The sequence below is a fragment of the Lontra canadensis genome, unplaced genomic scaffold, assembly GCF_010015895.1.
Source record: "Lontra canadensis isolate GAN:19392208 unplaced genomic scaffold, GSC_riverotter_1.0 scaffold72, whole genome shotgun sequence".
NCBI classification, from domain to species: domain Eukaryota; kingdom Metazoa; phylum Chordata; class Mammalia; order Carnivora; family Mustelidae; genus Lontra; species Lontra canadensis.
In genome coordinates, this window is record NW_022631066.1 from 7,027,859 (window position 1) to 7,050,659 (window position 22,801).

At 39.5% G+C, this 22,801-nt stretch overlaps 1 protein-coding gene across 1 annotated transcript in view; it reads right to left on the reverse strand.

Moving 5' to 3' along the window:
- The window catches only part of MRC1 (mannose receptor C-type 1), a 99,526-nt gene extending 77,267 nt beyond the window's left edge, over positions 1 to 22,259 (reverse strand). The window contains exons 1-4 of the mRNA XM_032880888.1: positions 21,977 to 22,259; positions 9,289 to 9,690; positions 5,848 to 6,021; positions 1,472 to 1,636 (exon numbers count right to left, since the gene is read on the reverse strand). Of these exons, the coding sequence (XP_032736779.1) occupies positions 1,472 to 1,636; positions 5,848 to 6,021; positions 9,289 to 9,690; positions 21,977 to 22,037 (802 nt within the window). The 5' untranslated portion in view covers positions 22,038 to 22,259. The remainder of the gene's footprint in view (positions 1 to 1,471; positions 1,637 to 5,847; positions 6,022 to 9,288; positions 9,691 to 21,976) is intronic.
- Between the last annotated feature and the right edge of the window lie 542 nt (positions 22,260 to 22,801).

The following is a 22,801-nucleotide window of genomic DNA, read 5'->3' on the forward strand; positions in this document are numbered from 1 at the left end:
TGAGTTTCTATATAATCCTTTTTATTGTGTTCCACCATCATTTGCCAGTCAGCAAACATTCTTTGAGACTCTTCCTTGGAAGGTTCTGTGTGAGTCTCCTTGGGGGTTGGGGAGCATATACACTCATAAGACATTCCTGATTTTCAGCCACTTGCCCCTATAATCCATTCTCCACACAGCCTTCAGTTTCCTTTCTTCACGTCACTTACTAAAATTCGTATTTGTTTGTTTTCTTGTTTCTGTTTGTTTTCCCCATTGAACTTTAAGCTCCTTGTAGATAGGACATGACTGGCTTTGGTCACCGTTGTGTCCGTAGGACCTAGACCTCACACACAGATACCAGCCACCATGTTGAATGAATGAATGAATGAATGAACAAAAAATAAGTGAATGCATTTCTAGTCTTACTGGAAGGGGGACATAAATGTATGTAGCTATTACGAAAGCAGCAACCAAGAGAAATGCAGCTAGAAATGGATAGGATTGCATTTCAACTGTATGAAATTTGGGGAATTCCTGGTACATGGAATGGCATAGGAAAAGATGTAGCAGCGAGAAAGCATTAGAGAAAGATGAGAAACCCAAAACTCTCTGTCAAGACTGCAACATGCATGGAGGGGAATCAGAGCCAGGGGACAGATGACAGCCTCTGAATGCCAGGCAGAAGTGTTTTCTTAATTATTTGATAAGAAATAAGCCACCAAGAGTTTCTGAATACAGTAAGTCATAGATCAGAGATCTGTGCATTGGGAGCAGTATCCAGGTAAACCGGAGGAAGGGGATTCTGGAACAGGGGCCTGAGGATGCCTTGTCTCCCTGCTCTTTTCTGCTCCTAATCTCTCTGATCCCCAAGTGTGGATCTCAAAGCTACAACAAATACTTTCACATCAAGCAAACATTCGTTCTTTCCATCTTTACAATCCTATGAGAACAAACGCTTCAAAAGCAAACACGTCGTGAAAAGAATACTAGTAAGCTGTGAAACCCTGTACAGCCTGCAAGTTTGAGAGAAAGGAAACCCAAAGGAGGCAGAGTTTCCGAGCTGCTCTCGACTCATCCCTGGCTTTTCCTTTTTTCCTTTTGACGTCTGTGATGCTGATGCAAAATCTTTGGCTACAGATTAGACCTGGAATACATGACCACCACAGTCCCCTTGCCCTGTCTAAGAACATAACCTATTGATTGCAATATCTTCTATTCTAAGCCTGGATCAAGTCTCAGAATCCTTCTTAACACAGGTTCTTGAGACCGTCACAACCGATGGAAGAAAGTTGGCTCCTAAGACAAAACCTATTTGCCATTCTAGGGGCACATTTGTCCCCTCCACCCCCCACCCTTTGTAACAGCTGCTCAGGACGGACTCTATCCTGATGTCTATAATCACATGCACCATCTGCTTCTAAGCTAAACTGGACCAAAATACAACCATCATGATCTTACTTGCAACTTTGTTCTCTTTCCCCATCATTACCTGTCAAGTACGTTTGCTCATGAATCTCGGTGATACTCAAGAGTTCAGCATTCTGTTGTTGGCAGCTTCTCCTCGCCTGGTGCCAAGTTAAAGCAGATTTGGAGTTTATCTGGTAGGCAATGCCAGTCAACGGGTCTTTATTCCACAAGCTTTCACTGCCCTCAACTATAAAAGAAGTCAAATGCGATTGGCTGCATTAGGCATAGAAAAGACTTTCAAGTAACAATACTTCTTAAACGAGTCTAGGAGCATTTTTGCCTGAAGCATATTTGTTTTCCTTTCTTTTCCTTTACTTATTTTTGAAGTGCCTATGAGATTTTCATCACTCCTCTGATGAAGAGTGTGAGTTTTCAAAAGATCGATTGCATCTCATTCTTTTCAAATGCGTATGAAAGGAAAGAGAGGCATTGTCTTCCTATTTTTGTGTTGGGATGTTCGGGATCAATTGAGTTGGGAACTGAGGCAAATGAAAATATTAAGAATAGAGATGCTAATCCAAATTCCTTAATCTAGAAAAAAATATAGGGGAAAGAGAAAAGATATAAATCTTCACTCAGCAAGTAGATATTTTGCCTTCACATTCTAGATAGGTCTTTTTAGACCGAAGGCATGGGTGTTAGAAGGCAAAGTCATGCACTCCACCACCAGGATGACTGGACCTACACCCAGGCATGGTCACTCACTACTGGTTTGTCCTTAGTTCTGAAGCCTCATATCCCCATCTCTAGGATGTATTAAATCTGTGTATCCCCAGATCCTAGTAGATGCTGATTGTTAGATTGTTATTTTCAGAGTAAAAAATCATTTTTGAGTTTATTTTTACCTTTGCTATTTTATGATTCCCAATATACTCTATAAACTTAGTTGTACCTATGAAAGGCCAATAGTGTCAATGGATAAATATAATTTATAGTGTGTTACTTCTAAGATGTTTGGGAAATTAGTCAACAAATGAAGTATTTCTATGTGCTTAGTGTTATAAAAATGTCCCTTTTCTCTTCTTAATAATATAAAATTCTACTTAAAAATTCTAGGGGGTAATAATCTCTTTACTTATTTGTAAGGAAGAGAAATAATCATGTAATTTCTCAAGTTTTCTGAGACGGGTTCAACCTGCCAAGAAGTTGGCCAGTTTCCCGTAAGCATATAGCCTATGCTGCCATGAATCTTTGTATGTGACAAGGAAGTGACCTTTTTCAGACAAACAACACACACTATGATATGAAACCTGTGGTTCCATGGCACATCAAAGAGGAAGAAAAATCAAAATTCCATTCAGGCAACAACATAGAAATTTCCAAGATCTTTTCATTATAAAATTACTATATGATTACATAAAAATAAATTTGAATTGGTAATGTTTAATTTCAGTGATCACAACCTGAGATCTTACTAGTTCCATACCCAAAAGGATTCTTCTCCATGTAAGTGAGATCATTTAAATGAGACTGACTTGAGGGTTTTTTGAAAATGGAGATGTTTTAAAATACATATTTTTAGAAATTCGGAGGTCTAATATGGTAGAAAATGTGAGACACAAAACAAACAAACAAACAAAAAGGGATAATTTTCTTGCCCAGGAATGGAAGAGAGGGGATATACATGACCCAAGAAGGAAATGCTATTTGACTCTTCTCTTCATTTAAAGAAAGTATATTTTGCACTTTAGATCAAGGAATTAAAATCCATTTCTTAATGAGTGTAGAGGTTTACTGGCCCTACACCTCCCCACATTGTTCCAATTCCTGTAACAAACCAGCACAACAGATTTGAAGAGCTAAAGTTGCAAGCTATGGAGAACTGAGAGAAAGGGTTTTTTCCTTTTCCTGTTCTCATGATACTTGAAAATAAATGTCTAAACAGAAGGAAAACATTACAATAAACAATGCAAAGGACCACAAAGAGCACTTATTAAAATGTCACTAGGTCAATAACTGATACCTCATCTTCCGTATTAAACCCGCCACTTTAAGGCTAATAGGAAATAAAATGTTCTTTTTTTTTTTAGATTTTATTTATTTATTTGACAGACAGAGATCACAAGTAGGCAGAGAAAGAGAAGGAAGCAGCAGGCTCCCTGCTGAGCAGAGAGCCCAATGTGGGGCTCCATCCCAGGACCCTGGGATCATGACCTGAGCTGAAGGCAGAAGCTTTAACCCACTGAGCCACCCAGGTGCCCCTAAAATGTTCTTTTGAAAGGAACACAGAGCAAGGAAAATGAAGTAGATTGGGAAATCACAAAGCCCTTTAAGAAAGGCATGAAATGTATAAAATACATATATATAGACTTTAAAGACATATAAAATATGAAGATATATATTAAATAAAAAATATATATATAGGCTTTGAAGACATAAATTAGAAGTAATAATACTAAAAGATTATTCAAGAAAATACTCAGGATACAGCTCCAACACACATTGATCCCCAGGTTGTGAGATTTTTTTTGTGGGTGTGTGTGTGTGTGTGTGTGTGTGTGTGTGTGTGTGAGATTAGTAACTAGCTATTTGTCTTCCATTTAATGATTGATTAAATCGTACATACCTCCAACAACTCCTTCATCAATACCACTTAAGTGTGAGATGCTAGTTAGACCCACAAAATCCACACTCCCAAGAAACTTCATGATAATAGATTCAGAAAATACCCTTTCTACTAAGTAAAGGTGAAAGACAGTCCTCAATCATTGGAAAACAAGTATTGCTTTATCTTAGGGGAAAAAAATAGCTTGATTCCGACAAAAAGCCATCTAAAATGAGGTTGGACATCTATAAACGTTTCACAGGAATCAAAACTCTAAGAGTTGTTATAAGTGAGGCAAGTTCAATTAATTTACCCAAGAACAGGAGAGGAGTGTCACTATGAATGGGAAAGCCTCTTTTTGTAGCTACTCACCCAGAACATAGGGACTGCACAAAGGACAGAATTGTAATAAATATATGGAGCTGAAAAATCAAATTTATTTTAAGTGGGATTATAAATCAAAAGAGAGAAATAAGTATGATTCTTAGACTTCGGGATTTAACTTAAAAAACACTAAAATATTTTTGTGAATTATTTCACAGTAGTGCTTGGAATAATGTGACTGTATGTGGATGTGGGGTCCCCACAATTCAGTTGTAAGCAATGCTCTTGCAATTCCCGTGGCCTTACGACCATCCCGGACCACATCTTCACCCAGACTCTTCTCCAGCACCCATCGCTCTGCAGGCCAGCAGGAGAAAGTTCTGCGTAATAGCACAAAATGGGAGCTGTGTGATCCATAAAGTCTGAAGGAGCTAGAGGGCAGACAGTAAGAACTTTAGGGGGTAGAAAAAGGAAGGGGGTAGCCGGCAGCAGGCTGACGATGTAGGGTAACAGGGAAAGTAGAAGAACCTCTCCCTTGCCTCCTTCTTGAGTCCCAACCCCTTCTCCCAAGGCTGATGTCCTCCTCCACTGCACCCAAACCTGTTACACTGTTTCTTTACAGATTCTTTTTTTTTTTTTAAGGTTTTATTTATTTGAGAGAGAAAGAGAATGAGAGAGTGAGAACAGGTACAGGGGGAGTGGCAGGCAGAAGGATAAGCAGACTCCCCACTAAGCAGGGAGCCTGACATGGGGCTGGATCCCCAGACACTGGGATCATGACCTGAGGCGAAGGCAGATGCTTAACCAACTAAGCCACCCAGGCGCCCCTCTTTACAGATTCTTGAGTGTGGAAGGAACGTAGGAGAATTCTTATGTTCTGGCTGCTTTCCCATCAATACCATGCAAAGCTACTTATTTTGTATTACTGCAATAATAGGTTTTCATTTTAAAAATCCCTTCAAACATAAAAATAATCCACTTCCATTTGATTCACAGCTACATTAAATTAAATGATACTGTTCTTAAATTAAATTTAAAATCATTAATATTCATTACTATGACTTTCAGGGAAAGAAGTCCTTTTCATTATATTGGCAAAAAGTCAGGAGCCCTTCATATCTCTTTTGTTCCTTCAAACTACATACTTGTTTAAATTTTATTTTTGATCTATGGCTTAATAAAGGTAAACCCTGGGGGGATATTCAATATATATTGTATCATAAACAGTATAATTTGTTGTATAGTCTTAGAAAATTACAGATAGTAGCAGAAAACATTGAAGGAAAGAAGCAGTTGGCAGAAATAAAGGGGTCATGTGATGCAGAGTAGGGTTGAGGGTCAAAAGAACTGTGTCTGGGCTTCAGCCGGACACCTTCACCATGACATCTGCCCAGGGTTGTGGTAGAGTGTGACAAGTCAGTAAATGAGAAATAACTTTGAGGGGGAAAATGGTCTCAATAAACACAAGGTCTATCGCCACCGTGCTGTACTAAATGTGGCGAAATTTTCTTGGTGATAACGTTACTTACATTTCAAGGGACAATATCCAAATAGCTTGTCCGCATCATAGTCTGCAGTGGTCCCACACCACAGCCATCCGTCTGATCGCCCAGCACTTGTGCAATCTGCATACCACTTGTTTTCAAACTTGAATGGAAAGGCACACGTTGCCCCATTGGCATTGCCCAGCAGCGTGTACATGTCTAGAAGAGATACATTGATCACACTTACAATGTCAGTCAATCTTCTGACCCATGGCTTTCCAATAAGAAGGGTGCTGAAAGAATGGGGTCTTCCTTCTCTGACCACATTGGATATTTCCACACAGGGAATTCATTTCTCTCTGCCTTCTCTCTCTACCCCCATCGTTTGCTGAGTACACACAGCATCCTGTATTAGGAACAGCTCTAATCCACCTAATATCTGCTGTCTTTTAGGACAGATTTTCCTCTTTCTTCATGTGAGGCAAAAGTAGTAAGTTCTTCTGACACCTGTCTTGACTTCTGCATTTCTCCCAAAACAAGGAAGAAGCCATTCTTCCTCTTGCTTGGAATTACAGAATGAATAACTCTCTAGATGGAAAAATAGCATTACAGCTGTGTAACTCAAACACACAGCCAAAAGTTAAATGCCTCCCTACCACTTCCTATCAAGCCAGCCTCGACTGGAGTCCCTCAACAATGACTATGAGAAAGGGTCAGAATTTGGGTGTAACTTTCTAATCCACATCATGGAAAGAAAGCACTCAAAACCATTGGATACCATTGACAGTCAATATTTGTCTTTCTTAAAACTGAATTCAGAAAGAGAAAATGGGAATCTCTGGGTTTACCTAAAAGAGAAAATTGAAACAAATAAAAAATCATCATTGATTATAGTTTGGCTGAAGCCAAAGGATTAGAGAAGCTCAAATCTCCACCAAAACCATACCACTCCCTGTAGCCACATTCTCCAAAATATTTAGTGTCTCTGTCTCTGTAGGGACACCCCCTGGGGAAACAATAACCTTCTACAGAGAAAATTTGTCCAGGATAAAAACACTCTTTTCTCAATTAAGTGTTTTAGATTCTATGACTTTAAAAAGTCCCCCAAAGGCATCTCAAAATCCAATTTAGACAATATAAAATTTGTAAAACATACAGCACAACACCTAACATATATTAAAATTATAACGCACATTAAGTTCCTTACCCTCTTTCCTTTCCCTTTCCTCACTGTACTTATCCAGTCCTCCTGACAAGCTAGGTTTATTTTCATTTACCACAAAATTACTTTTTCGCCAATTAGCTAGTTGTTAGGAACTTCAAAAGGCAACTCTAGCTTTTGCCCCACTACATTACAGGACCAGTTTTCCAAATCATATATTGTATAAGGAACATCCTGGATTTAGATATAATTACGCCACTCTTAATCACTAGGTCTCCTGTTCCTTCACATGAAGAAAATCTGTTAAGACCACCTCAGGGCTAGTTGTACTGTTCATTAAATTAGCCAAGAAATTTCCAGTGCTGGTTTATAGTTCTCAGTCAGAAATGGCCTTTTTAGGAGTAACCCAACTTATTTAACAAAGTCCTGATGAGGCCTAAAGACCCAAGTTCTATTCCAACCACTTAACTGACAAGTCATGTAACTGTAGTCAATTTTTCTTCCTCTATGGTCCAAATTCTCAGACAACACTCAGATCCTTCTAAGTCTGCAATTCTGATTTCATTATTCTAAAATAATCCCTGACCCCAGCCAGCTGTCTTTCTCAAGTTTTCTTTAGAGAGACAGACTCTACGTAGACCTTCTCTATGTTGTCTTCAGATCGAACTTGTATTCCAATGAGTAGATTCCAAGATCACTCTGAAGTGCTAGACCTTCTAGCAGAAAAAATCTTAAGTACTGAGAGAGATTCGGGGAGCAGGCAAAATGTGGTCAGTCTTCTTCCAACCACCCAGGTGCTCATAGAAATAACGCAATAGATTTTTAGACCTTTTCCCCTCTATCCCCATGTCCTTGGGAACCTTGGTATTTGCACTTTTGACAAGATTTCCTGGTGATTCTTAAACATGTAGTTTGAGAACCACCATCCTAACCCTATGCATATTCTTCTCAAATTAGCAGGAGAGCACAAAGGATGGTGCGGATTAGAAGTGGGGTCTCTGCAACTTCAGTGATGTATTTTTAAATAAAATAAGAAGTCCAACATCTTAATGGCAATCTTCTTTGTTTGGAATCCCTCAATTAGGACTACTGTCCTACCTGTGGAATTTGACTCAGTCAAGTTTGATTCACTCTTGTCCTGCTAAAGTTTTCTATCAAGTTTCCTCTGTAAGGTTATACTACTTAGGCTGCTTCCCCTATAACTTCTAAACCTTCATTATGTTCAAGAAATGCCTCAGGATAGCCTCTTTCTGAACTCTTCTTCTCTCTCTTCTTCAATACCTACTTTTCCTTCTCTTCATAAAGAAGGAAAATGGAAAGCTGACAAATTGTGGCCTTACAAATATCTGACTCCCAGGCTCTGATGAGCTATGACAACGAGGTTCAACCAATCTTTGTAGCCTCAGTAACACAGTAATTTTGGAAATAGGTAATCTCTTCCTCTGACCTTGAGGTCATTCTTGATAAGACTTCCAAATAACCAAGTGTCCAAACCTGGAATGTGGTTATAACATCATCTGACACAAAGAGGCTTTGTAAAAGGCTTCCAGTTCTGTTTTATTTGTGTTATGTTGTTTCTGTCAAGCCACCAGAGAATGAAATTTGGCCAAGATAAGAGAAAACTAAATACTCTGGTTTTATTTAACCTTCAACAGCTTAAGGAACCAAATTCATATAAAATTATTTTCTGCCCACAGGTGTTACCACTTTCTAAAATAGTGGACTATGGTGCATGTTAATTTACAGGCTAATTCCTTAGCCTTTCTAATCTTCTGATTAGTACAGTCTTTTAATACCCATAAGGTGACAGAGAAACGTTGACAAACTTAAAAGATCAAGGAATGTCAAGATTTCATTTTAGGCAGTCTGACTTGGGAAAGAATGATTTTCCATGGGTCATTTCTCTAGGGATAGCTTAAACCAAAGGAAAAGAGACATCTGGTAAATTCATTTATCACTACAACCAGATAATGTCAAATAGGAGGAGGCTTTTGGTCAAAGGCCAGGGTGAAAATTCATTTTTTAAAATCATAATCCATAGTTTAAAAAAAGCCTTAACAGAAGTTACACACACACACACACACACACACACACACACACTCATTCCATTAATTATAAACAGCTAAAGTATCATTCAGTAATTTTTACTATATTTATTCACTGTCATTTTCTCATAGCACACAGAATAGTTTAAAACATAAACATAATCAATCAGTAATTCTAGCACAGACTAAACAAGAATATACTTACTTTCTTGAATTAGGTTCCAACTAAGAAAGATGAGAAAAATTTGACAGAAAGTCAAGATAGTCCATGTTTCTTACCTTCATAACCTCTAGAGCATAAATCATCCGTGGTCCCATAGATTTTCCATCTGCTCCATAAACCGGAACCCTTGTAAAGCATAATATTCTTTTCTTGTTTATTGCCATAGTTAAAAAATAAATCTTCTCCCTTGATCCCCAAAAGTGTGTCATTTTTGCACTCCCATTTCTGAAGTTCGCTCTTCGGGTCACAGGCATACAGAGTGACAGCCACCCAGTCCGTTTTCGATGGTACCCCCAAACATAATTTAAAAGCAACACTCATAAGCCGGGATTCAGACACCCATCGGAATTTCTGTGCTTCATTGTCTTGGTTGCAAACCGCTGTTTGCACTGCACTGGGACTTAATGCTTCCACACAGCGCTTGTGATCTTCATTATATATTAAAAATTGCTTAGTGTCTGTTTAAAAAAGAAAAAAAGAATAAGAAAAGATGTTTAAGTGGATACATGTGACAAAGAATATTTTAGGTCAAAATTCCCAATGTTTCCATTTCCAGAAAACTTATGATCCCAGGAGAAGGGGGGATGTCTTTGAGACTGGAAAGAGAGAATGGGATGAGGGGCCTCTTCCCAGGAGGCCCCAGCAACTGGCCAGAAAGACATCCTCAAGACATCCTAGTTTGTTATGGGAGCATTACTAAAGGCCTGCCTTAAATGCACACAAATTGTAGTGTAGTAAACATAAAAGGTTGAGAGCAGAGAAAGAAATAATAACCATCTGAGTAAAGAAAATTTGGATATGAGGGATGCCTGGGTGGCTCACTGGTTAACTGTCTGCCTTCAGCTCAGGTCATGATCCCAGGGTCCTGGGATTGAGCCCCATGTTGGGCTCCCTGCTCAGTGGGGAGCCTGCTTCTCCCTCTGCCTGCTGCTCCCCCTGCTTGTACTCTCACGCTCTCTTGCGCTTTCTCTGGCAAATAAATAAATAAAATCTTAAAAAAAAAGAAAATTTAGATATGAATACAGTAAGCTGTAGAATTAGATATATGTGTACCCTAGAATAGAATTTTGAAATCTGATCCATTCCTACTCTCTTTGAGATAGAGGAAGCTCATACATAATTATTCTAATTATAATATTGGTGAGGTTTTTCGTAACTTAAAACATAGTTTTATTTTAGGAACTTTTACCCTTATGTTAGGCAAATCTTTGAACTAAATGCTTTCTGGAGAGCCCTGCTAGAGAAGTGTTTTGTTTTGTTCTGTTTTTCCTTGCTACAATAGATAACTTAATAGTGTAGCATCTAGAGCTATAAGTTAGTATCTTTTATATAATTTTAACTTTCATTTCATTGGCATACTCATGCTAGACTTTGTATAACAAAAAGATATAAAAATGTACTTATAAGTGTAATAATTTGTCAAGTTCACAGTAAAGATTAAATAAATATGTTTTTATTTCATTTGTGGTAATATTTTGGACAATAACTACAAATAACAGTGTTGTTTTATACTTATAATTTGGGGCTGGTAATTTAAATAAATATGTGTAGATGGCTTATACTTAGAGTACATAGCTGCTATCTGGCAAAACTAAACTTCCTCTTGCCAAAAGAAAGAAAGAAAGGAAGGGAGGGAGGGAGGGAGGGAGGGAGAGAGGGTGGGAGGAAGGAAGGAAGGGAGAGAGAGAGATTGAGAGAGAAAGAAAGAAAGAAAGAAAGAAGAAAAAGAAAAGGATCTGGTAAGCATATTTTTCCCCTTAAAACAGAATTCATGTAAAGGTTTTTCCTTTTTGTTTATTTTTTTTTAAGAATAGACAAATGAAAAGAACTGACTTTTCATTTTATGATATAAATACCAAATATTACTTCTAAAGATTTACTGAATTCCTTCTACACAAGTGTTCTTTCAAAATGAGCTGGTAGAATTTCAGATTTTTGAGGGTCTGAGTAATTAGATCATTATTCTAAATCAAAGCATCCTAGTGAAATATAACAAAGTCATAAAAGTACCACAGCAGAGTCCTTCACCATTTACAAAACATTTTCACAAGCCATATTCTACTTACTGTCCTCAACACCCCTGTCAGGTTAGCACCATTATGTTCTGAGATCTGTTCTTGGACCATCAATTTAGGGCTTACGAAGATCCGTGCCTTCAAAGATTAGTTTTCCCTGGCCTGCTCCTGCATCTGCTCTTGTCCCACACTTGTTAGAGACCTCCTGCCTCTAACCTATCTGGTTTCCTAATTTGGTGCCACTTTGAAATTTAGCCGGGCTTCCTCGGAATGGGGTTCTCATTTTTCTTGGTTTGATTTCTCGGAATTGGGACTCAATAGAGTCTCAACTCATAACACCTGCTTCTGTTGGCGTCTCTGGAGTTGACATCTGTCAACTGAGCATGCGATGTCCCGCCGGAGCCCCTCCCATCTAGCTGAACTCCTTCCCAGACTTGATCTCATCTTGTTGCTGCTCATGTCCTCGTGTGACAAGATGAGTAACTTTCTGCATTGGTAATAAAATAAAAATATTAATAATATGCTGTCTTGTTCATAATAAAACAGAAGATAGGAAAACAAAAAGTTAAAAAAAAACCCAACTGCTATGAACATTTACCTCACATAAATGTACATCTAGGCTCTTCTAATCTAAAATGGTAATGAAGTCTGAAAATTTTGTCATATAGATCTGTAAACTCAACTATATGGCCCTTTACATTTAATTTGTTTTCTATTCTGCCAAGTGTTTTCCTATTGAGACTTATCTTCCACTTTTTAGATAGTTTAGCTTAGTAATATCTCATCAACAGTAATATCTTCTGCATCATATGTCAGCATCACTGAACAGCCAACATTTGTTCATCACCCAAATTCAGTCATACAACCAGTTGGTCACCAGCCATTTAAGGTAAGGTGCTTGAAAGTTTTCATGCATAAATAGTGTTCTTCCTTTGGAGATTTGTATACTTATTTGACTTTCATTTCAGGTACTTAATTTTCATCTGTAGTTCCATCTTAATTTTTCTCTAAATATCATGGCAAACATCCAATCTTCTGTTTTTCATTAATGGTGACATCGTCCACTCATATCCATAAGCCAAAAACCTAGGACATCCTGGAGAGCCAGCTCTCCTTCACTTTCTAGAACAAAAGCAGAATCTACTGTCTCTACCCAAAAATATACTGTGACAATTTTGTGTCAGTGTGGCTAGGTCATAGTACCCAGATATTTGGTTAAACAGCAGTCTGGATGTTGCTGTGAGGGTTTGTTTGTTCATTTGTTTATTTGATAAAATTAACATTTGAGTCAGTCAAATTTAAGTACATTATCCTCTGTACTGTGGGTGGGCCTCATCCAGTCAGTTGAAGGTCTTTAGAGATAACAGACAGAGGTCCCTAAAGAAGACAAAACTCTACCTCCAGATTGCCTTTGGACTTGTGCTACAATATCAATTCTTTCTTGAGTTTCCAGCCTGCCAGTCTACCTCTGTAGATTTTGGACTTGCCAGCCTTCACAACTGCAGGATCCAATTCCTTCAATATCTCCGGAAAGAGAGACAGAAGATGACGGATAGATGGATGGATGGATGGATGGATGGATGGATAGATAGATAGATAGGTATAGGGATACACACACATATAAACACACTCACATACCCTATTATTTCTATTTTTCTGGAGAACCCTGGCAAATATATATATTCTAATCCATTAGTTTCTCTCTATCACTATGGCCAACACACTAGACCAAGCCAGTATAGTCTCACTCTGGTCTTCCTCTCTTTGAAATGCAAGCATCAAAGAAGATAACCCTTGAACTCCCAGCTTCCTGGGTGAGATGGGCCTAATTTGCCACCTGACTCCAAATTGTAGTACCTCCCTAATGTAATGGGTTGTTTCCACTTAATGATGTAGAAGAGTCCAATTTCTTTGTTTTAGCAGATTACCTGTGATATGCATCCCATTCTGGTTGAGTGCTTATTCCACCATCATTTTTTTTTTTCTTTTTCTTCTACCTTGATGAGAGCTTTTCTAAGTTTGGAAGAGATTTTGTCTTTAACTGTATTTTCCCAAAACTTTAAATCCTTTAAGAGTGTGCTTTTGTACACAAGAGAAAAACATCAACCTCCACATCCTAGCTCCCTAGGAAGGACATGATCCCGTCCCTGCTCTCATCCACCACCTTCCAGCCACAAGGCCTTTCTGTTCCTCAAACCCTTCATTTCCACTTGAGAAACTTCATAGTTCAAGTTCCCTCTTCTTGGATATTCTTTAAGGTCCCAGCTCAAGTGTCAAGTCCTTAGTGAGCAGATGATCCAAATTTTGCTCTTTTTCTATATAATGTTCATAACCATCTTAAAATATACTCTTTTTCAAAAATCATTTAGTTATGTTTTGTCCATGTCCTTTTACTGGAATGTAAATCCCACAAGTAGAAAGACTTAATCTTTCTGATTCAGGACTGTATCATTTCTTTTTGGAGCAAAATATTCTGTCCACAAATATTAGTTGAATGCATGAAAGAACGTAAGTTTAATCTGAAGCATCTTGACTAATAACCCAGATACATTAGTTTATTTAATAACTGATGAATGGTGATGGGTATATTTCATGTTACTTCTTCCCCTGAAAGTTTATTTTTACCAAAGAAAAATTCATAAATTGTTTATACAAGGAGTAATTGGAAATGAAAAGTTTCTATTTCAATTCAACCTTATCTATTCTGGTTTCCTTTATTTATCTTTGACATTAGGGAGCAGGGCAAGTTTGATATTGTCTTTGCTAGACAATATAAGGAAATGCAACATTATCACTCTATGATTCCACAGTAATTCATTATTCCTCTCCCCCACTAATCAACATGGAGTTTTCCTTGTATCACTGGTCTCTGTGCAGTTGCTCTGATTTCTTCCTCTAAATGGAGTCAAGGCCTTGACCAAAAGATACATTGTGGTATTTTTTTTGCCACTATTAACCATACCAATGTTTTATATATATAAACATTCTGTTCTCTGTCTATACTAGTTATGTAATTATAATAGAAACAGCACAAAGCTAACAAATGAGGACAGTAGAATTGTTATATTCCTTTCTCTGCCATCTCAATTATGGGATTGAATGTGTGTTTTTCTTTCTGCATTTTAAATACACATCAGAAATATATTTACAGAATTGGGGGTGCCTGGGTGGCTCAGTGGGTTAAAGCCTCTGCCTTCGGCTCAGGTCATGATCCCAGGGTCCTGGGATTGAGCCCCGCATCCGGCTGTCTGCTCGGCAAGGAGCCTGCTTCCCCCTCTCTCTATGCCTGCCTCTCTGCCTACTTGTGATCTCTCTCTGTCAAATAAATAAATAAATAAATGAAATCTTAAAAAAAAAAAAAGAAATATATTTACAGAATTGGAGAGACCCATCTTTCATCTTTATCTTCTTCATCTCAAATTAATTTTTCTTTTTTTTTTTGAAGATTTTATTTATTTATTTGACACACAGAGAAACAGAGTGAGAGAGAGCACAAGCAGAGGGAGCAACAGGCAGAGGGAGAGGAAGAAGAAGACTCCCCGCTGAGCAGGGAGCCTGACATGGGGCCTGCTCTCAGGACCCTGGGATCATGACCTGAGACGAAGGCAGATGCTTAACTGACTGAGCCACCCAGGGGTCCCTCATATTAATTTTTCAATAAATATGTACCAGGCACTGTGCGGGTGACATTGTAAGGACAAACCAAAGACAACTTCTGTGGCCCACTGAGCTCATACTGCCTGTAGCTAATTCAAAGGCAGAAACCTCAAAGGTCAAAATACATATAGGGAAGAAGCAAAGTTTCAGTTCAATATCTCAAGTCAAAATAAGTGAAGACTAGGTAACCAATAACATAAGTGTGAATATTCTTTTTTTTTTTTTTAATACATTCCACACCCAGCAAGGAGCCCAATGCAAACCCACAACCCACAACCCGAGATCAAGACCCGAGCTGAGATCAAGAGTAAGACACCTAACCAACTGAGCCACCCGGGCGCCACATGAAGGTGAATATTCTTTTCAGCACATTTTAACAGTTTTACATTTTTCCATAACATCAAACAAATACTGAAATTTCTAAATTGACTAGCAAAGAAAATTAGGTTATTAAATTTGACCCTCTAGAGACAGAACCATTATATGCTCTATTTCCTTACACATTTGTAGACCTTCCCCATTATCGATAAATGAAATCCTGACTTGCAAACATGAAAAACGATCTTTTGCAAGATAGAGAAACTGGATACAAGGAAAATAATTGGATATTTTGTAGCAGGTGCTGCCAGAACCCTACTTATTTCTTCTTGCCTTTTGCCATTTCGGTGCATGCAAGCCCCACTCCTCAATGTCAGCACAGCATCTCTGGGCCTGGGGTGCATCAAAGGCCCCTGTCCCCACGTGCTGTGAAGGCAAGAAGGGTTGGAGAACGAAGGCCCCCAGGAGGAGCTCTTCACCGGTGACTGACAGCAGCTGATGAAGAAACAACTCCAATCCTTGGCATATTGGGTGGGATGACATAGTCTGCCTTATCACCCAGAGCACCTGAGCAGGGCTGAACTCCAGCTATCCACAGTGGCCACGGCTCCTTCCCTTCCCATCTCACCTCCCCACACCTCTGCCATTGTTTCCTGGGACTGTTTCCCATATGAACGACGTCACGCCAATCACCATCAGAGATCGTGTCTTAAACAACCCAAACCAAGAAATCTGTCCCTAAGCCCTCAGTAAATGAAGGTAAAACCCACAGAGGTGTCCTCCAAGGACGAAGGTTAAGTGAAAAGCAGATATTTGTCATACACCAAGTACATGCAAAAAAACTAAGCCAAGTGCTGGGGGTAGGGGGCAGACTAAGGATCACACTGTTAGATGTGGCAATATCAAATAAAATAATAAAGGAAAAATTGAGAGTTATTTTAGTTTTCACTCTGATCCTTCATTTATTCACCAAACCTTCAGAGAACCTAATACTTTTAAGTCACTGCATTTGGCCATTTGGGGAGGTACATGGGTGAATCCAATATGAGTTATGACCTCAGGAGAAAGGTAAGGACAGGAGTAAGAAATTTCTCCAACTGGGGCACCTGGGTGGCTCAGTAGGTTAAAGCCTCTGCCTTTGGCTCAGGTCATGATCTCGGGGTCCTGGGATCGAGCCCCGCATCGGGCTCTCTGCTTGGCAGGAGCCTCCTTCCCCTTCTCTCTCTCTGCCTGCCTCTCTGCCTGCTTGTGATCTCTCTCAAATAAATAAATAAAATCTTTAAAAAATATATATATTTTTTTAAAAAGAAATTTCTCCAACCTCCTGTCTCACTTCCTAAAGATATGAATAGCTACAACCTTCCTGATTTTGTTCACTCTCGTCTCAGCAGGTCACCCTCAGTCTGCTGATCTCTTTAGCTGTGTCCTGGATGCTACCCCCTTCTGCCTCTCAACTTGTTCTCTTCCTTTCTTTCTCTCCTAGATCTTCAACCTCAGATTGCCAGGCCCTCCCCCAATCCTAGGACAAACAAGCAAAATCTGTAGATTTTGAACCTACACTACTCTTTCTTCTTTCTTCTTCCCTTCACAGTCATGCTAACTAATTAATTAGTCTTTATGTATCACATCTATATGAGCATGACATAATCAGAGCTCTGATGCTCCCTGGCTATAGGACTTTGGTCAAGTTTCTAAACTACTCTGTGCTTCCTTTTCTCCATCTGAAAAATGAGGGGGAAATAATAGAACCTGCTGGTTGTTGTAAGGATCCAATGAGATCTTCTAAATAAAGCGCTGAGAACAGTTCCTGACGTGTAGAAATTACTATATACATGTTAAGTATTATCATTAACTTGGAAAAATCAGTCTTGAAGACAGCATGAAATGGTTGAAAAGAAGATGAGACTAGAGAAAATAGAGCTGTTGCAGCAGCCCAGAGAAAGGAACAGAAGAGCAGAGATGATGGAGACTCCAGAGTTTCCAAACTCAAGAGACAAGTAATGTGATGGAGAAAAGTATATTCTTTGGGGTCAGCAAACTTGTGATCAGATTCTGCATCCATCATTCACTAGTTGTGTTGCTCAGTTAAATTAACCATTCTTGCCTTGATTTCCTCATCTGTAAAATAGGGATAATAATGTTCCATGATAGACTTGCTATAAATTTCTGAATGAGATAATTGGTGTAAAAAACCCAGCATATCATTTTGTGTACAGTAAATATTGCAGGGTTAAGGCCCTCCTTCCCCTCCCTAAGTGAAAACTCTAAACAGTTGATACAAATAGAGGGACTAAGTCCTTTTTTGAAATACTGCTGTTTTGAGCACATTTTATGTCTTTCCTTGTCAACATACTCCAGCTGGCAAATTCTTAGCATCAGAGCCAGAAGACAATAGTCAAGAATCAGCTCTGGTCCTTAGTGGCTAGCTAACTTCTGAGCCTGTTTTCTCATGTAGTAAAAGGTGGGCGGTAACACCTATCCATCTTACCTCATGGGGCTATTGTGAAGGATCTGAAAATGACTAATGAATGGAACGAGGGATCTGAACGTGCTTTGTGACTTTAACTTGGTTTGTAAGTGGACAAATTTGTCTTAGAATGCTTTCTCTTTCCGATGTCAGTTTCAATTCTTTTTGAAAGGGTCCTTGCTTTCTTACCACCTTTACTCTCGTTTGTGTTCTGACTGTCTCCTGTATGGCCCAAACTAACCACATGATGTTTCCATCCAACAATGCTTGATGGTAGCCAAGAGACATTAGTGTTCTCATTTGATATCAGTTTGACTCCCTCTCAGCTATGGAAATATGCGATTTCAGAAGCTGCTTTCCTTTTATTCCACTCCTCTTGTGTGGCCTCTGTGACTTCTTAGTTCTCCCTTAGCTGCTTGCCTACCAGTCCCAGAAACCAGATCTGAGTGTTGAAGGATGCCTATGGTCTCTAGCTCCCTTTTGAGGGCAAGGTTTTTTGTCTTTAACTGAGGTTGAGCGCATATGGCCCTGTAAAGTTCACATTTAACCATCATTGGTTAAATGTGAACTTTACAGGGTCATATGTACTGACCCCGAGAAATTAAGTTCAGCGTCCTCACAAGGTGCTGAATTGTCATTAGCAAAACAAGTGTCATCTAACCATTAACCACAATATCCTACATATGCAGAACTCCATTTTTCAATTTCAGAAAAGTCAGATGACGTTTAGAACAATAGCAGGAAAAATAGACAAATATAAGAACAATGGAGGCAAAAAAAATGATGACAAGAACTTGGTTTTGCTCAGTAACTTTAGATAAAGTGTGTCTTACATCTGGTATCTAAAAGAAGTTGTATGTAAAGGAAGAAATGAAGAGACTAGAAATAAAGAAAAATAGAAATATCATAAGGAAAATTCCATGAAAATTAAAATGACAAAGGGAATGTCAGTGGGGAATTGTTTCTTGAAGAATTCTAGATTGGTATTAACCAAACACTCATTCAGCAAGAAAACACATCACTTCTCTTTAATAGAAAGAATACTCCCTTGGGAGTCAGGACTCCTAAGCACTAAATGGGTTGTGCCATTAACTAGTTGTGGGACTCTGGAAAGATCACTTAACCTGTCAGGACTTCAATTTTCTTACCTATAAAACACAGAGGTTGGATGCTGCATGAGACTGAGCCAGGGATCATGTTCACTGTATTTGTTTTACACTCATTGGCTAGTGAGGTCCTATTGTTGGCATCTTTTCCAACTCTGCCTCCCATGACATAGCATTCGTAGTTTGAAATCAACCGTAGCAGGAATCTTACACCATGGAAATCACTAAATGCCACAAATCAGTGCTTTTTTTCCTCTTCTCTGAGAATCGATTGTTAAGTTTACTAACACACCATTGCTAATGAGCTAAACCATTCCATTTTAAGCTAAAGTTCTCAGCTGAGGTTTAACCTCTGTGTCTGAACATCTCTCCCTATATCACTACTATGACTATATCCCCACTGAGATCTAAACATTAGTGCTGAATGCAACTCTTCCTGCTAACAGATAGTAGGGCAAGAGAAGCAGAAGAATTCCATGTACCACCCTCTCACCCCCACTCCCCGCTTAAGTTTGGGCTCCTGGCCCCTCGAGGTATGACGTGGGTACTCCCAGCATTGATGATGCGGGATGCACTATGGGAGGTAAGAGAAAGTGTTCTGAGTTATAAACAAACAAACAAACAAACAAACCACAGAAAGTAGGGAGACCTTTCTGTGGGTTTTCTTCATGGGTTAGGACCCAGGGCAGCTGGTGCAAGGGGTATGGGAATTCAAATACCCTTTGTTCTACTGCTTTATTATGAAGCAGTAACTAACCTCTGTCCATGTGCTATGTGAACCAAGAAAAGGTAAAATCAGAATTATAGCCTTTCAAGTTAGAGGAAAAAAAAATTTGGAAGGGACTCCATTACCCATTTTCTTTTTTTTTTTTTCAAATTCTCTGAGTAAACACATCTTTAGCACCTCCCTGCTTCCCCCATATTTGTGCCTAAGAAGAGGAAGACATTCATCAGAGCAAGGCATCCTGCTGTCTCAAGGAGGGAAACTTTCCTAAGCAAATTGAGAAACATTTCTTGCCCCAAAACGTTGAGTCAGTTTAAAGAAAATTAGTACCTATGCTGCCCAATATGGTGGCTATCAGCCCTGAGGGTCTATTGTACGCTTGAAATGAGGCCAGTCTGATTTGAAATGTGCTCTAAGTACAAAATATATACTGGATTTTGAAAATTTAATGTTTAAAAAAAATCAATATAAAAATATCCCCATATATTTTATCCTGATAAAATGGTCAGGTGATATTAGTGATCTTCACTGAAAATATTTTGGATATATTGGGTTAAATAAAATATATTCATAAGAATCAATGTCACCTGTTTCTTTTTACTTTTTTAGCATGGCTACATAATTTAACCAATGATGTTTCTATTGGACTGCCTGGGTTAGAATCCAGGTCGCTTACAGAGCCCTCGAATTGTTCATTGACATTCTGTTCGAAGACCTTCAGTGACAGCGAACTCACTCCTAAGCAGACTATCCTATCTAAGACAGCACAACTCTTAGATTTTCACTGGTCTTAGTTTTAACCTTTGGGGCCCTGAAGCATACATTAATTCCCTGCCGCAAGACAGACTAGCAAGACAAACACTGTGTTAATGTCTAACCCCAGCCTGTGGTCTCCTCCCACTTGGGTTAAGCATCTCCTCCTCCAGCACCCCTTACTCACTGAGAGATATGCTTTGTAGCCAGCAATAAGGTAAAATATCTTTTCAGGCTCCAGGAACCTCAGCACGGTTCCTTGGAAAATCTCTCCTTTAAATGCTTAATATACTGCTTTTATTGGATAATTTGTTACTGCTGTGGGAACAAGAAGTCACTACTTTTAATAGCTAGCACTTGGGAAGCCTTCCTATGGGCCAGACTATGTTCTAAACATTTTCCATGTTGTAACTCATTGAATTCTTGCAAAAACTTGGTGCAGGTAACATTATACCCCCCATTTTATAAACAGGGAATCTAAAACACAGATTAATTAAGTAGCTCCCTGGCAAGGGCAGGGGTCTTTCACTTGAGCTTTTGTACTCACTACTACTTCTTTTTCCTTTCTTTTTTTCTTTTTTTTTTTTTTTTTAGTAGGCTCCACACCAGCATGGAGCCCAGCATGAGGTTTGAACTCACCATCTAAGATTAAGACCTGAACTGAGGTTAAGAGCCGGATACTTAACTGACTAAGTCACCAAATGCCCCCATATAATTACCACTACTTAATGCTCATTATGATTTAATGTTTTCTGTGGACAGCACCCTCTCTGGAAGTCTCCTGGTGGTGGGCATTTCTGTCTTACTGGTGTGCCCCAGTCCCGCCCGCACCATTACATGGAGAGTGTGGAGTGCCTTGGAACAGAATGCACACAGATGACCTGTGCTCATTTGGGAGAAAAGAAGAGAGATCAGGAACCAAAGTTCAAAGTTGAGATCCCTTCGATCTCATTTCAAAAGGGAAAGAAAATTCTAATGGGTACTCTCATTCTGAAGTTAAACAGTCTGAGTCTAAAGGACTAGAAAAGAAAAGGGAGACTCGACAATGTCTTTAAGAATTGAAAAGCTATGATTCTGTTCCTCATGAGTAATCACCAGTCTCCAGGAAAAAAAAAAAAGGGAAGAAAACAAGTGTAAATCAGTTTGAACAACTTAGAATACTGATGAACTTTGTAGCTATAAAAATCTATGGGTATTTAAAACGTTTGTTCACAGAAAGAGACGCGTTGTGAAAACCTCATGGAATCTGTCCTTGGAGGATGATCTATGACCCTGTCCTTAGACCCACCATGAAGAAAGAGAGCAGTGCCGCCCTCCTTTTGGCCAAAAATATTCAGAAGATATTTCTTGGTGCTTAGACGGGAATATTGTGAATTGAAAACCAGAACAAACTACAGAGGAAATGCCTCTAAGAACAGAACAGGGAAGGAACCATGGGACGTGAAAGAAGTCAGGAGGAAACAGGGGTTCTTTGGGGCTGGGGGTCAGGTAGCACCTCTGGCCTGAGAAGCAGCCTCCCTACTCCATGTTCCCGGCTTCCAAGAGGAGGAAAACCGTTTCCCCCGCAGACCCGGAAGTGCAGGGGACTTTTGCTTTCCTCCTCACCACGGTATTAAAAGGAATCCATTAACCTTGACCCAAAAGGGAAGGTGTGCCATCTCCCCCAGGCCCCAAGTCAGAAAGCTTCCGCTTCAGTCAACTTACCCAATAGCTGTACAGCGACCGGAATGAGAGGGAAGAAAACCAGGAGCAGGGACAGCCTCATGTCCCACAGTTTATCCTTCACTTGCACTAATGGAGAGGAGTGGGGAGGAAGAAACCAAAACAAGGCAGGCACCCAATCCCCCCTTCCCCTACTCTGGTCTCTGAGCTGCCCTGCTGAAAAGAGGTGTGGAGGAAGCTCTCACTTTTAAAGGGCTTCTGAAATTAGGGAAAACCTCCAATAAGGAGATATCCTGTCACATGATGGTAGTTGGAAAAACAGGAATTCAAAGTTACAACTTTGCTTTGTAAGCTAACTTCTGAGAAGAGCAGACACAGAGGAAGGGAAGAAAGGGACACATGTGGGAGAGGGGTGAGGAAGGGAGGGTGGCGAAAGGGTGATGGTGAGAAACGCCGAGCCAGGCTGGCCTGCAGAGAAGGGGAGAAGTGAAACAGCTGTGCGGCTCAGGGCTGGCTCAGAAGGGGCTGTGTGAAAAGCAAGCAGGAGGCCATTACCTGGCCTGGAAAGTTGGGCTTCCCTCAGTGAAGCAGCTGAGCCAACGGTCCCTCAGCAGATAACGTCACTGTAGAGTGACAGAAATGGCAGCACTAAAAAGGACAGCTTTGTGCTGGAAACGTTTTCTTAAGGGCTGAAATGGATTCCCCTCATTTTGTATACTCAGTGCTTGGAGCGTCGTGTCTTTTTTTCTTAGCTTCAAAAGACACCGTTCTCACAGAGCTTTGTTCCTTCAGTCAGAAGAAAAGTGAGAGGCTAAACCTAAGAGGGAGTCTCCTCCAGGCTAGGAAGCAGATAGTTCTAGAAGGCTT